We start from the raw sequence: 13,442 nt of genomic DNA on the forward strand, positions 1-13,442 counted from the left end.
TACTTTAAAAATATATCTGGCTACAGCCACTAGGTTCATTTATTCATTCAGTAAAGTTTTTCTTATAGCTTATGTATCAGGCAGCCTTTTAGGCACTGAGGATATGACGAAAAGAAATACAAAGCTCCAATTACCAAGGAACTGTCATTTTGGAAAAATTTGAAGCTAATCTCTGAGATATAGAGAAGATTGAAAAAAAAAAAAAACAGAGTTTGGCGGGGGGCGGGAATCGTATTTACTATTATTTTTGAATCTGTTGAGTTTGATCTGGTAGAGATTATGAATAGCACTTGGCGCCTGGAGTTCAGAGGAGAGTCCTGAGCTTCATATAAAAATTTGATAGGTTGGCATAGAGATAGTAATTGAAACTAGGCTGTGAATAATGTGTTCCGTGGAGAGGTTATAGAGCAGCCTTTCCCAGTTGGGGTTTTGTCACTTTTCTCAAAGGTGATAACCAGCTATTACCATTTTAGGTGCATGGAATAGAAGATAATTCATATTACACAATGAATGCCTTAGAGTGTTTGGTCTTATTTCTCCCTCAGAAGATAGTTGAAGGGGGCTATATAGAGTTAGAAGAAACCTACAGCTAGTTCTTGAAAAACTCCTATATTTAGATACTGTCTAGAGAAGAATGAATCTAAATAGGAAACAGACCAAATGGACAGAAAGGTAGGTCAGTGTCTCAGGAAATATGGAATGGTTATCACTAACATGCTGTCAAGCAGAAAAGTGAAATCAGTCATACTTGATCTCTTTAAGGTGTATTAGTTACTTAAATTTATTTCTGTGGAGAGATTTTATTAGATGAGGATATGAAGATTGTTATTGTAGATAACCTGTAGAAGTAATTCAACTTTGAATATTTCAAAGGAGGAGACAAGCTTGAATTTATTACCACCTAAGAGAACACTGCCATCCTCAAGCATAAGAGACTGCTGATCTCCTGTAGAGCTTGGAGGAAGGATAACGATCTAGAATTAGTGGACCTTCAGAGGGAGGAGAATCACTTTCATTGGAGTACTCAGTTGGCTGACTTTTAGAAGCAAGGGGATATCACTAATGGGTTGACTTGCAAAAATGTACTCATTGATTTGAAAAGTTGATTAAGTAGGCTTAAAATCAGCTACTTATTACCTTGGCTATAAAAGTATTTTCCTAAGAGTGTGGGAATTTGTTTTATATCTGAGGGACATAATGAATGGATAAAGTAACTTAAAAACGTGTTGTCAAAAGAGATATTTAAGGTTAGAGAGACAAGAGCTTATTTGAATATGGATAGGAACAATACAATTGATTAGAAAATGGTTGAGTAAATGAAGGGATGGTTAATTGTGAGATTGTGAGGAGCAGGGGCAATGTAGAAGCTCAGATTTGGGCTGAGATAGATGGAGACACTTCTGTTGCAGAAAGAATGGAAATCACATTTGTGTGGATGTTGGTAGGTTTAGTAGCAGGAAATTGGAATTCTTGTTTTATGGCTTTAGTTTTCTCTGTAAGTTTGAAAAGGATGGTCACCTGCTGAAAGTGACATGGATCAAAAGTTTAAAAAAGTAATCAAGATTCAAAATAAAGGAGAGCGGGAATGACCTATCAAACCTAGAATTTCTGAGTAATCTTAAGTATGAATTTGGAGTTTAATAATCATGAACTTATGATACTAATCTCTTCTGCTTTGGGACTATCTCTAGTAGTGCCTTGCTGTTCGGTTAAGTACAGACAAAGCAGGTACGTGATAGAATACATCCAAAGCTGAGATTCTGCTAAAAGAAAGGGAAAATAAGAAAGGATGGGTGAATATAAAATTTTGGCATATAAAATGATTTATATAATTGAATAAAAATAGGATAGTGCCAATAAAATAAGCATAGATTTATATAAATGTTATGGGTATAAAAAAGGAACAGTTGTGACTTTTGGTATAACTGCTTAAAGATAGTCCTATTTTTGCTATTAAAAAATAGCATCTATTTGTTAAAAATTAGATGCTATTTTTATGGTGATATTTTGTGAAGATCTGTGGAAGGGATAAGTAGATCAAAGGAGTACCAGCTAAGTACCAGATACCATGTTAAGCACTTATTAAAATGTCATATTATGTATCCTAACAATATAATATAAATAATTATTAATCCCAATTTATAAAGAAACACAGATTGGCAAGATGATTGTGTAGTTTACCTCATGTTCCATAGGAAGTAAGAAATGAAACAGATTTGTTCCAGACTCTGCACTACTACCTTCCCTTTTAAAGAGAATTTTATATCACTGAAGACGGAACTTGGGGTAGCCATAGTTAGCTAGGTTGGCATGTATTAACAGAGAGCATCTTAGAACTTTTGAGTAAGTTAATCACTCAAGACATTCCTTTATCTAAGAACCAGTAAATTTTTTTGTGAAATTTCTTTTTGTGTATGGTATGTAGCTTACGAATCAGTGCATGATACATCTTTGAATGAATTTAACACTTCTAATTATTTCAGATAAGATTGCTTTAGAGCAGCCATGAATTAATTAAAAATATGTTGATTTGTTTGTCATTAGAAAAGGATTACAGCAGTGCCTGGGTGGCTTAGTCAGTTAAGCGTCCAACTCTTGGTTTTGATTCAGGTCATGATCTCACAAGTCTGGATATCAAGCTCCGAGTGGAGCTCCCTGCTCAGTGGAGAGTCCACTTGAAGATTCTCTCACTTTGTCCGTCCCCTGACTCATGCACAAGTGTGTGTGTGTGTGTGTGTGTGTCTCTGTGTCTGTGTGTGTACACATGCTCTCTAAAATAGATCTTTATATTAAAAAAAAAAAAAACTACATATTTAGGAATATCTCTGTTTCACAGCTAGCTGATTATTTTTATCAAGCACTCCTGGGAAGTGGAAAGTGAATTATGTACTCAAATGTTTTAGCTTTTTGATCAAAAAGAAAACATTAAAATTTCAGATACATAAATTAATATGATTCATAGTAGTTCAGTAGTGCTTTTCTTTAGATTATTTCCTTATTACAAGTCATTAATTTGTCATATATGGTGAAAGTATTTTTTTTCAATGTGTATACATCTCTACATCTGTATTTTATTAATAAAACATATTAAAAAACAATCTTTCCTTTCAAACTGTTAAAAGACTCAAATCTCTGAAGCTGAAGAACAACTTGCAAGTTACTCAGTTAGGTACTATAAAATAGGATCACAAAACATAGAAGCAGATGTCCATAGAAACAGACGTCCTAATAATAACCAACTTATTTCCTTTCACAGATTATTTGTGTGCTAGTTGTTTGTATCCTGCCTTTTTAATGGCTTTTGAGTCTAGAAATTATGTGCTATCTCATTTTCAAAATGACAAAAAGAAAAAAAAATGACGAAAAGAATCTAAGCATTTTTACGAAAAGGATACCTTATTTCAGTTTCCAATATAATATGAATACTTACAGTTGTAAAAATACAAAAATTGGCATGATTGTTTTGTCATCCTTTACAGTTCAAACCTGTTAACATCTTTGTCAGTGTATTTTTACCACATGTACATAAGTTGGAAGTATAAAAATTATTAATGTCTAATTTTAGATATAGTTTCAAAAAGTTCATTTTTTTAATTTAAGGACAGACACTACTTATAAGTTCTAGCTTGTTCTCACCTTGGTGACATTCATCCTGATATTTATTGTTATTGTCCCTAAGTTGCATTCTTTAGGTTTAAATTAGTATTGTTTACAGTATTATTAAAAATGGTCCACCAATACATTATTCAGATTAAATGATAAAGTATTTGGGTTTAACTTTTGAACGTTTATATATATTTTTTTAATTTATTAAAATATCCTTTTTCTTTGTAGGCACTTTGTTTGATGGCGTTACCATTTATTCCTGCATCGAACCTTTTTTTCCCAGTTGGATTTGTTGTTGCTGAGCGAGTATTATATGTTCCTAGCATGGGGTTCTGTATTTTGGTAGCCCATGGATGGCAGAAAATATCAAACAAAAGGTGAATCAAAATGTTAGTTCATTTAATGCTTACTAACTATAGAATTAAGTGTTTAAAATGTTTATTAGCTCAGTTATATAAGTCTTTTATACCTTTTTGTTTTTCATCTTGTCTTCTCATTTTTCTGTAATTGAAGTTAGGGAAGCTCCATAGCACCCACCTCATTCTATATTCTTCTTATTTATACAATTTTATTGGACAGCCTGTGATATAACAAACTTTGAGTTAGACCCAAATGAAAACAAGGATATTGTTGAAACTGAAGTTGTAAATGACCATTGCCACTTCCATATAACTAAGATATAGTCTCTTACTTAAGTCATATTGAGTTAATATATATAAATACATAAAATAAGCAGTCTACAATTTCTTGACATCATCAGTATCTGCATCATAACCACCACGTCCTAGTTGCTTTAAACTAACAAGGAACAGAATAATCACACTGTATATATGGATGAAATGGTCACTGACTGCTTTCTCACTTTCCGGTCATCCTTCAGCCTACAGAATTGACTTGTCTCTACATCATTGGCTCCTGGTAGCTAAATCCAGTCAGTGCTTGTATTTAAATTTATTTCCCTGGCATCTGTAAAAAGTCTGTTTCCTAATTCTCTTCCATGTATGCTCATTGGTGCTCAGTCCCTACTCACAGTCTTCTTGCTATACCTGCTCTTTAAGGATTTTTTATTTGCCAGACTTTTACTCAACAGCGTATTTTTTTCTCACACTGCGTATTCTCCCTGGATCGTCTCATCCATGTGTATAATTTTCACTAACATCTACCAAGCCTTTTCTCTTAACTTCTACCCATATATCTAATTTTAATCAGTACCAATTTTTGGGTCCTTACCATGTGCCATGTGCCAAGAGCCATGATAGATCCTTGAGATTTGTTTTTTCATTTACCTAAACATTTCTTAACTCTGTTGTGCATGTTTGAAAATTGAAGCTCATATAGGTTACTTGAATCAGGTTACCTCAAGACACAGCTAGTAAACAGAATTTTGATTCAGATTTATATCTGACTGCTTCCAGTGTCCGTGTTCTTTTTTATTATTATTATTTTTTAAATAGGCTCCACGGTCCATGTTCTTTCTGATCCATGCACTCTTATCTTGATTAAATGGATCTCTCAGGATCCCTGGGTGGCTTGGGGGTTGAGCCTCTGCCTTTGGCCCAGGGCGGCATAATCCTGGAGTCCCAGGATTGAGTCCCACGTTGGGCTCCCTGCATGGAGCCTGCTTCTCCCTTTGCCTGTGTCTCTGCCCCTCTCTCTTTCTCTCTCTCTGTGTCTCTCATGAATAAATAAATAAAATCTTAAAAAAAAAATGGATCTCTCAAAATGGAAGAAATTGAACTGTGTTACTGAGACAAAAACACAGATTCACAGAACATTGGTACTAAATGAGACTGTAGGGATTATTGAATTACAACTTGCTTATAGATGAGGAATTGAGCCCTAAATAATTAGCTTACAACTATATAAGTAATTTGTATCTATTTCATAAAGAGTTAGTTTTACTGTTAGTTGTAATAATTCTAGCTTTAAAGTGTGAAATTATTCCCAAGAGTGTCATGATAATCTGTGGTATAGATGCAATCTGTGTAAGCCAGTTTTTTAGAAATATAGCCAATGACAAGATTGACCCTTGATAAATACAGGTAAGAATATTCAAGTTATAAGTAAAGGCCTCAAAAAGGAAAAGTCACAGTTAAAAATCGGTTTGTCAACTTTTTTTCACTATATGTAAACAGTTTTTGAAATAGATGCAAATATTGGAGTATTTCATATAATTAAGACTAAAGTAGAAGGTAATATGTGTAATATCTAAATTTTTTTGGTGGTGTTCCCATTAAAATTAGATGACTATTAGAGTGATCCTCATTCCTTACAATAAACTCAAAGCTGATATTTGGGAATATTTAACATACTTCATACCTCTCTTCTAAAAAATAAAATCATTCTGGTGATGTAAACAATGTTTTTTTTTGTTTTGCTTTTTTCTCTTAAACAGTGTATTAAAAAAGTTATCCTGGGTTTGTCTGTCTATGATGATATTCACTCATGCCTTAAAAACACTCCACAGAAATTGGGATTGGGAATCTGAATATACATTGTTTATGTCAGCTTTGAAGGTAAAGTATCATCCAGAATGACAGGAAAGTATCTCATTAATGATTTCTTATAGCCATGTCTAAGATGTTTTTACATTTAATTAGACATTTTACTGTCAATTTTAAGTACTTCTCCAAAAGTTTAGTAAAAATACTTTGTTCTTTATATAATATATATCATAACCAGTGCTCTGAATAGCACATAGTTGGTATGTCTACAGCATATATGAATAATTCCTTAAATGCTATACAGTTGTTGGAAACTGAAATGATAATATAATGTTTAAATAAGAATACTATATATAGTTCATTTGTTCTGAAGCTGCATTTTTTTTTAACCTTTAAATGTCTCTAAATTAGAATCAATAAATGTTACAGTGAGAGGCATCTTACAATTAGTCGCTCTTTTGTTTTCTTAATGATGAGTCTTAGGGACACCTGGGTGGCTCGGTGATTGAGCGTCTGGCTCTGACTCAGGGTGTGATCCCCAAGTCCAGTGCCTCAATCCCTGCGTGCCACCGCTCTCCACCACCCCCACCACCCCCCATCCCACCCCACCCCCGCACCCTGCATCGGGCCACTTCTCCTTCTGCATACATCTCTGCCTCTCTGTCTTTCATGAATAAATAAATAAAATCTTTTAAAAAAATGGTTAGTCTTAGTATTGATAATAGGATCTCAGACTCACTGAAATAAAATACTCAACAAAAAATGGCATATTTACTATATGGAAGAAAACCAAGGTTATAATACTGTAGGAAAGATAGGAACTGGCAGAAAGGCGTGATAAAGCATTTCTATAGAATGGACAAGATACATGAATAAGGTCTTTTTAAAAACTGTAAAATTTGGTTTCTGTAAAAGTTATAAGCAGTGATTTTTTTTCAGGTGTTTCTCTTCAAATCTCTAAATTCTTCATTTGGCTATTTCTGTACTCCTCATTGCTTGGCTTTATTGGAATACTGCCTCAGTCCTATAGTCTCTGTGACTTCTTGATTTGGCATCAATTTAAGATCACATGACTATCCTTTTGTCCCACTCAGTAACTCCACTCCTTCTTCTAGTTCAGAAGTCTGTAAACAAAAGAGATCTTATTACCATTCTTCTTAATATGCACTCCTGGAACACCAACAGAGCCCCATAATTTTCAAGAACTTTGCTTATCCTTTCTCCTAGGACAATCTCAAAACCACAGTCCCGCTCACTGAAGTTAATTCCTTGGCCAGGTACTATATCTTTACCCCGCAAGAACATCATGCCCATCTGTGAGCTCTTAAAGCATAGATTCGTTTAGAACTTTAATCCCAGGTTTTCCATTACCATAAGAAACTATGTAAGTAGCTTTATAACAAGCCTAAAAAGAAGTAGTCAGTGCAATGTTAAACATATTCTCATGTTCAAATACCTTGTCTCCTAAAAAAAAAATACAAATAGTAGAACAGGAGTTTTCAAACAGCACAAGGGTTGTTTTTGTTTGTTTGCTTGTTTGTTTGTTTTTAAGTAGGTTCTATGCCCAATATGGGGCTTGAACTAAAAACTCTATGAGATCTAGAGTTGCATGGTCTTACTGACTGAGCCAGCCAAGAAACCCCATGATGCTTTGATCAAATAAAATTTTTAATAAAATGCTAATATATCAAATAGATGAAATCAGACTGCTATGGTTTTAATATATTTATGTCAAGAGAAAGAGTAAATTTAGTGAAACTTCGTTTGGCTCCTTTCTCATCTCCAGGGACACCTCCATGGAACACTCCATTCCTAATAATATACCAAACAAATCTCTTTGTTAATTGCAGGTATATATGCAAATTTTTCTTTTCTGAGAGAAAATTGGAATTATTTTTTCAAGTTTTATTGAGGTATAATTGACATAACTTTGTATTTAAGGTATACAACATGATATATATATATTGCAAAATAATTACAATCTGTTAACTTCTGGTACCTCACATAGGTACGGTTATTTTCTTTTGATGAAAATTTCGAAGATCTACTCTCTTAGCAACTTCTATATATACATTACAGTATTGTTAACTAATAGTCCCCATGCTGTACACTGCATTCAGAGAACTTATTTATCTTATAACTGAAAGTTTGTATCTTTGACCAGCTTCACACATTCATGACTATCTCTCTGGAACACTCCATTCCTAGTGATAAATAAATATCTGTGTTAATTGGAGTTGTATTTTTTAACTGTAATTAATTTCTATATGCTTATATGTTTAAGGTAAATAAAAATAATGCCAAATTATGGAATAATGTGGGTCATGCTCTGGAAAATGAAAAGAACTTTGAGAGAGCTTTGAAATACTTTTTACAGGCTACCCATGTTCAGCCAGGTAAGCATTATTAATTAATAAAACTATTCAATTAGCTTCTTTTTAAAAACTTGATCATATCGGGAATAATAAGGTAGAGTTTCAAATTTCATTCCAGGTGATTTGAATATAGTGTTCGATGCTGGCTTATTTTGAATTAGATTATATATTAGAGCTATTTAGACTTTTTTTTTTAACATAGCAGAGTTGGGTAGTACTGATGAGCAGTTTTGGTGGAGTGGTAGATGCAAAAGCCTGATAAGAGTGCGTTGGGTAGAGTGAGGGAAGAATAATTTGAAACAGTATAGAAAACTCTTATTAAAGAGTATCGGTGAAGAATGGTGGTATTGCTGGGAATGGTGTCAAGAGAAGGTAAGTAGGGTAATAGGGTGGTTTGTTTGTTTTTTAATTCTTAAGGTGAGAGAAACAGCATATGTGCAGCTAATCCATTGAGGCTGGGAAAAGTAATTCTAGATGGGGGTACAAATTACTGGATCTGTGTCCTTAAGTAGATGAGAAGAGATAAATAGAATTTGGTGCACAGAATAAGGACTTCATTTTTAGAATTGTTAAAGTATGGTAACAAACCAGGCAAAGTACATGGATATGGATATAGGCAGTCAAGTAGATGACCTGGAGGAAGTTTCTGGAAGTTGTCTTCTGTTTGCTTCTGTTTCCTCATTGAAATAGAAAGCAGAATCATCAAAGAGTGAGGAGGGGTCAAAATTATGGAGCTCTAAGAACAGGAGAAGGTATGAAGTAGCCATCTAGGGCAGTGCTTCACAGACTTTATTGTGCCCGTGAATCACAGGGCGATATTATAGGCATATTCTGACGGATAGAGGTTTAGAGTAGATCCTGAAGTTCTGCATTTCTAATAAGTTCCTGGGTGATGTTTAGCTCATGGATCACACTTTTGGAAACAAGATCTAGTAAAGTGTATAGACTAGGAAAATGTACAGTTGCCAAGCAATTTTGACACTCTACTTGAGGTTAGGAATACTTTATTTAAAATTAAACTAGTCGATGCAGTTATATGCTGTTCTCTTATTACATTACAGCTGCAATGGTACAGACAGTGGAGAATTCAATTAAACAAAATTAGGACTTTTTAAAATGTGTTATCATTAAATGAGAAATGGATAAGGGAATGATTATAATGGATGAATCTAAGTTAAGGGAGGTGAGACAGGGTGGTAGGATCAGTGATTTATAGATCTGAAGAATTGTTGGTATCTAAGTAGGATCTAGCTAGAGCATCAGTCTTTTTCAAGAGGAATGCTATTGGCATTTTGAGTGTATAGAACTGTATTTCAGGATATATATGAAACCTGGCCCTCATCCATGGTTATTATTTTCTATTCAGAATGATGACCAAAAGATACTCTCTCCTCCTCTGAACCCCTGTCACATTTCTAAATATCCTCAGAAAAGCCGAGAGTGGCAGGCAATACCCACTATTTGTCTACAAGATATGACTGTGGCCATTGCACTAACTAGCGAAAAGAGGGCAGAAGTGAAAATCATTGGAAGAAAGGATATCAAAGGCCAAGTATTAGGAAAATCTGACTTTGTAGATTTTGAAACAACTAAGAATTAAGAGAACCATGAGCCAGGAGCTATGACCCAGAGAATGGTGACTGCGACAAGGAGAGATAGTGGATAATAGAGTTTAATGACCTGAAATTCAGAGACAAGTGATTTTAAGAAGGACCAAGAGTTGTCTGGAAGTGTTAAAGATCACTAAGGACACCTAATCTACCTCCAGACCCAGTGTTGCAAAGAATAAGAAAAAGAACATAGTCATTACGTGGAATAGCTACATGTAAAAAAAAACACATTCCTGAGGCAAAGCCAAATTTCACTTAGACAAAGGTGAAGAGAAAGTTGTAGGAAAAAAACTGATGGTCTAGCTTTTCAATTTTATCTCCCCTAGCTCTTTATGTATCTTGGGCTTCCTCACACCTTTACCTTTGTTGATGTTCTTCCTTGAGTCTAGAATTCCTTCCCTCTTCTTTGCCATCCACCTTCTACCATCTATTACAACCCATCTCACGTGGCTTCTCTTTAAAAAACCTTGCTACCTCTCCAATAAGAAGCAAATATTTTTAATCTTTTTTTTTAAGGATTTTTTTAAAAAGATTTTGAGAGAGCTTGAGTGCATGGGCTCGTGAGCAGGGGGATGGGCAGAGGAGAAGCAGACTCTCCCTTGGGCAGGGAGCCAGATGTCGGGCTCGATTCCAGGACCCTGAGATCATGACCTGAGCTGAAGGCAGTCACTTAATCCAACTGAGCCACCCAAGCACCCCTTTTTTTAATCTTTAAAACCTCTTACAATTTCTTCTGTATCTTTCATATAATATTTATAACTTTCTGTTTAATATTGTGTTGTATTTATTTGAATACTTATTTAAAATATGTATTTATTTAAGCTAAAGAGCTCCGTAGAGATAGCATGAACATCTGATTTATCTTCATACCCCCTGAATCATCTAGCATGGTCTTATACACAGTCAGCATTCACTTATTTTATCTTATTTTATTTTATTTTATTTTATTTTATTTTATTTTATTATTTATTTATTTTATTTTTTTATTTTATTTTATTTTATTTTATTATTTTTTTATTTGAGAGAGAGAGCACTGGTGGGGTAGTTTGGAGAAGAGGGAGAGAGAAAGTCTTAAGCAACCTGAAATGACCTGAGCCAAAATCTAGAGACATATGCTTAACCAGCTGAGACACCCCAGCATTCCAATGTTCACTAATTTTATTCTTTCAAAAATCTTTTAGGTTCATTCTATGAGTATTTAGAGAAGCAGAGTGATCTTTGACATCAGACATAGAGGGACTTTTTTTTAAGATTTTATTTATATATTCATGAGAGACACATAGAGGCAGAGTCATAAGGAGAAGCAGGCTCCTCACAGGAAGCAGGATGCAGGACTTCATCCCAGGACCCCAGGATCACAACCTGAGCCAAAGGCAGATGCTCAACCATTGAGCTACCCAGGTGTCCCCATATAGGGACTTTCAAACCTAGAAGATGTTATTTAGGCCCTTTCCACCTTATTTTTATCATTTCTAAATTGGGACCATAGTTTTATCTTATTGCATTGTTTTAAAGAGTAAATGGTGTGGGTGGGTGTGTAGAATCATATTTAGTTTTGTCTGGCAAATAGTGTATATCACTGGCTTCTTGGCAGATGTAAGCACTCAGCTTTAAAATATTTTTTCATCTCGTCAGTTGTCACTTTTTGCTGTTTTTGAGAGACTTACTGAACTTTAGTATGACTTCTTACCGTACTGTCAAAACTGCTATTTCTCATAAACCATGGACTAGGAAAACAGGTAAACCAGTTTATTATAATTTATTGTGAAAAAGTACATAATGTTAGAGACATTGAATTTGGTATTCACAGGCATCTTGGGTTGTTCTGTTTTTTAGCCATATTCTTCATAGATTCAATAGATGAAATGACATGCATGGAGGGACATCAATAGTCTTTTTTGTCACTGTTAGACATACACAGATTTATAAGACTGGAGGTAAGGGAAAAGGTCAGGACAGGAGGTAAAAATTTGAAATAACATGTATGTAGGTATTTAAAAACTTGGGGCAGATGAGTACTGGGTGTTATACTCTATGTTGGCAAATTGAATTTAAATAAAATATTTTTTAAAAAATAGCCTTACTCTTGGGGGAAAAAATAAAAATAAAAAATAAATTAAAAATTTGGGACAGTTTAGTAGGAGTACACAGAGTAGGGATTCATAACATTTTAAAGTTAATTTTTAAAAACACACAAAAAAACCAAAACATTTAATCTGAAGTTTTTTTTTTTTTTTTTTTCTTAACCAAAATAAGAAGATAGACTATGCAGTGGTCTGACCAGGTGGCATGCATGTTGTGTTTAAAAAAAAAAAAAAAAAAAAAAAAGAAAGAAAGAAAGATAGATTGTGATTTTTGTGATTTTTGTTTTATTTTGATGGTTTACAAGTGTTTAAAAAAAATCCCAATTCACAAAGATAAAATTTTTACAAATGGAATTAGAGTTTCCATAAACATCTTTACAAGACAAGGGTAGATTTTTTTCAAGGAATACCAGCATTCTGAAGGATTTGTTTTGCTTTAAAATCATTGATTTCACTTTTATCTAAGTACAAATCTTTGAACTATGTGAGAAAAAATCATAGACCTGTATTTCAACTTTAATGCTATAAATATGGAAATGAGTTTTAAAGATTTTTTAGTTTCAGATGTTTATAAATTTATCTTTTTAAGTAAATTGACATAATTTTATAGATAAGAGACTGGAAAGCAACATAGGTAGGTGCCTGGGCCACGAGTGTGAGAATGCTTAACTTATTGGTGGTAGATGAAGAGTTATTAGGCACAAAGTTGCCTAGTACTTGCAGTCCTCATTTATGTTGAATAAAACAGTGCTAGACTGATGCTATTAGTTTGTTATTATAACAAGATGGTTTGATGAAATTCTATAGCTTTTTAGTCCTTTAAATGTCATTGCTTTTTATATCTTGCCTGTTTTTCTTACCCTCCCCCCCCTTTTTTTTCCAAATTTAAATTTATCTTACTGTAGTAATGGTTACTTCCTTCTCTGGAATCTTAAAACTTTGTAACTGCCAAGAAATTTCTTAGAAACTATGTCTTTCACTCTATTAGCTGTTAAGGTATATAGTCCTTTTGATGCTTAAGATTATCTTATTGCTATTTTAGTTCTTTGAGAAAGTAGGGCTGCCTTACTCTGGTGTCTGAATTCTTCATTGATGACAGTATCTCCTTGCCATAATTTTAAGAACCTGATTACAGTGGATATTAATTTGCCTTGTCTTTCATCTAAGTAGATAACCTCTTTCTTTTCTAAGATTTGTTGGGGCAAATATTACTGATGTCAGTAACATTTTAAATACTTGGCTGATAATTTTATTTATCTCAACTTCCAGTTTCTTTGTTCTTTCCTTAGGTTAAATTCTTACTTTATATTAATTTTTTTCAGG

The 13,442-nt window shown here is 33.8% G+C and overlaps 1 protein-coding gene across 6 annotated transcripts in view; it reads left to right on the forward strand.

Moving 5' to 3' along the window:
- The window catches only part of TMTC3 (transmembrane O-mannosyltransferase targeting cadherins 3), a 74,813-nt gene that overhangs the window by 39,612 nt on the left and 21,759 nt on the right, over window positions 1-13,442 (forward strand). For all 6 annotated transcript variants that reach the window (XR_005370446.1, XR_005370445.1, XM_038558605.1 and 3 more), the window contains 3 exons: window positions 3,835-3,983; window positions 6,002-6,122; window positions 8,335-8,446. Coding sequence is in view for 4 of the 6 variants with exons in the window: in XM_038558605.1 (XP_038414533.1) it covers window positions 3,835-3,983; window positions 6,002-6,122; window positions 8,335-8,446 (382 nt within the window). In the remaining 2 variants the exon portion in view is untranslated. The remainder of the gene's footprint in view (window positions 1-3,834; window positions 3,984-6,001; window positions 6,123-8,334; window positions 8,447-13,442) is intronic.

The sequence above is a fragment of the Canis lupus genome, chromosome 15, assembly GCF_011100685.1.
Source record: "Canis lupus familiaris isolate Mischka breed German Shepherd chromosome 15, alternate assembly UU_Cfam_GSD_1.0, whole genome shotgun sequence".
In the NCBI taxonomy this organism is placed as follows: domain Eukaryota; kingdom Metazoa; phylum Chordata; class Mammalia; order Carnivora; family Canidae; genus Canis; species Canis lupus.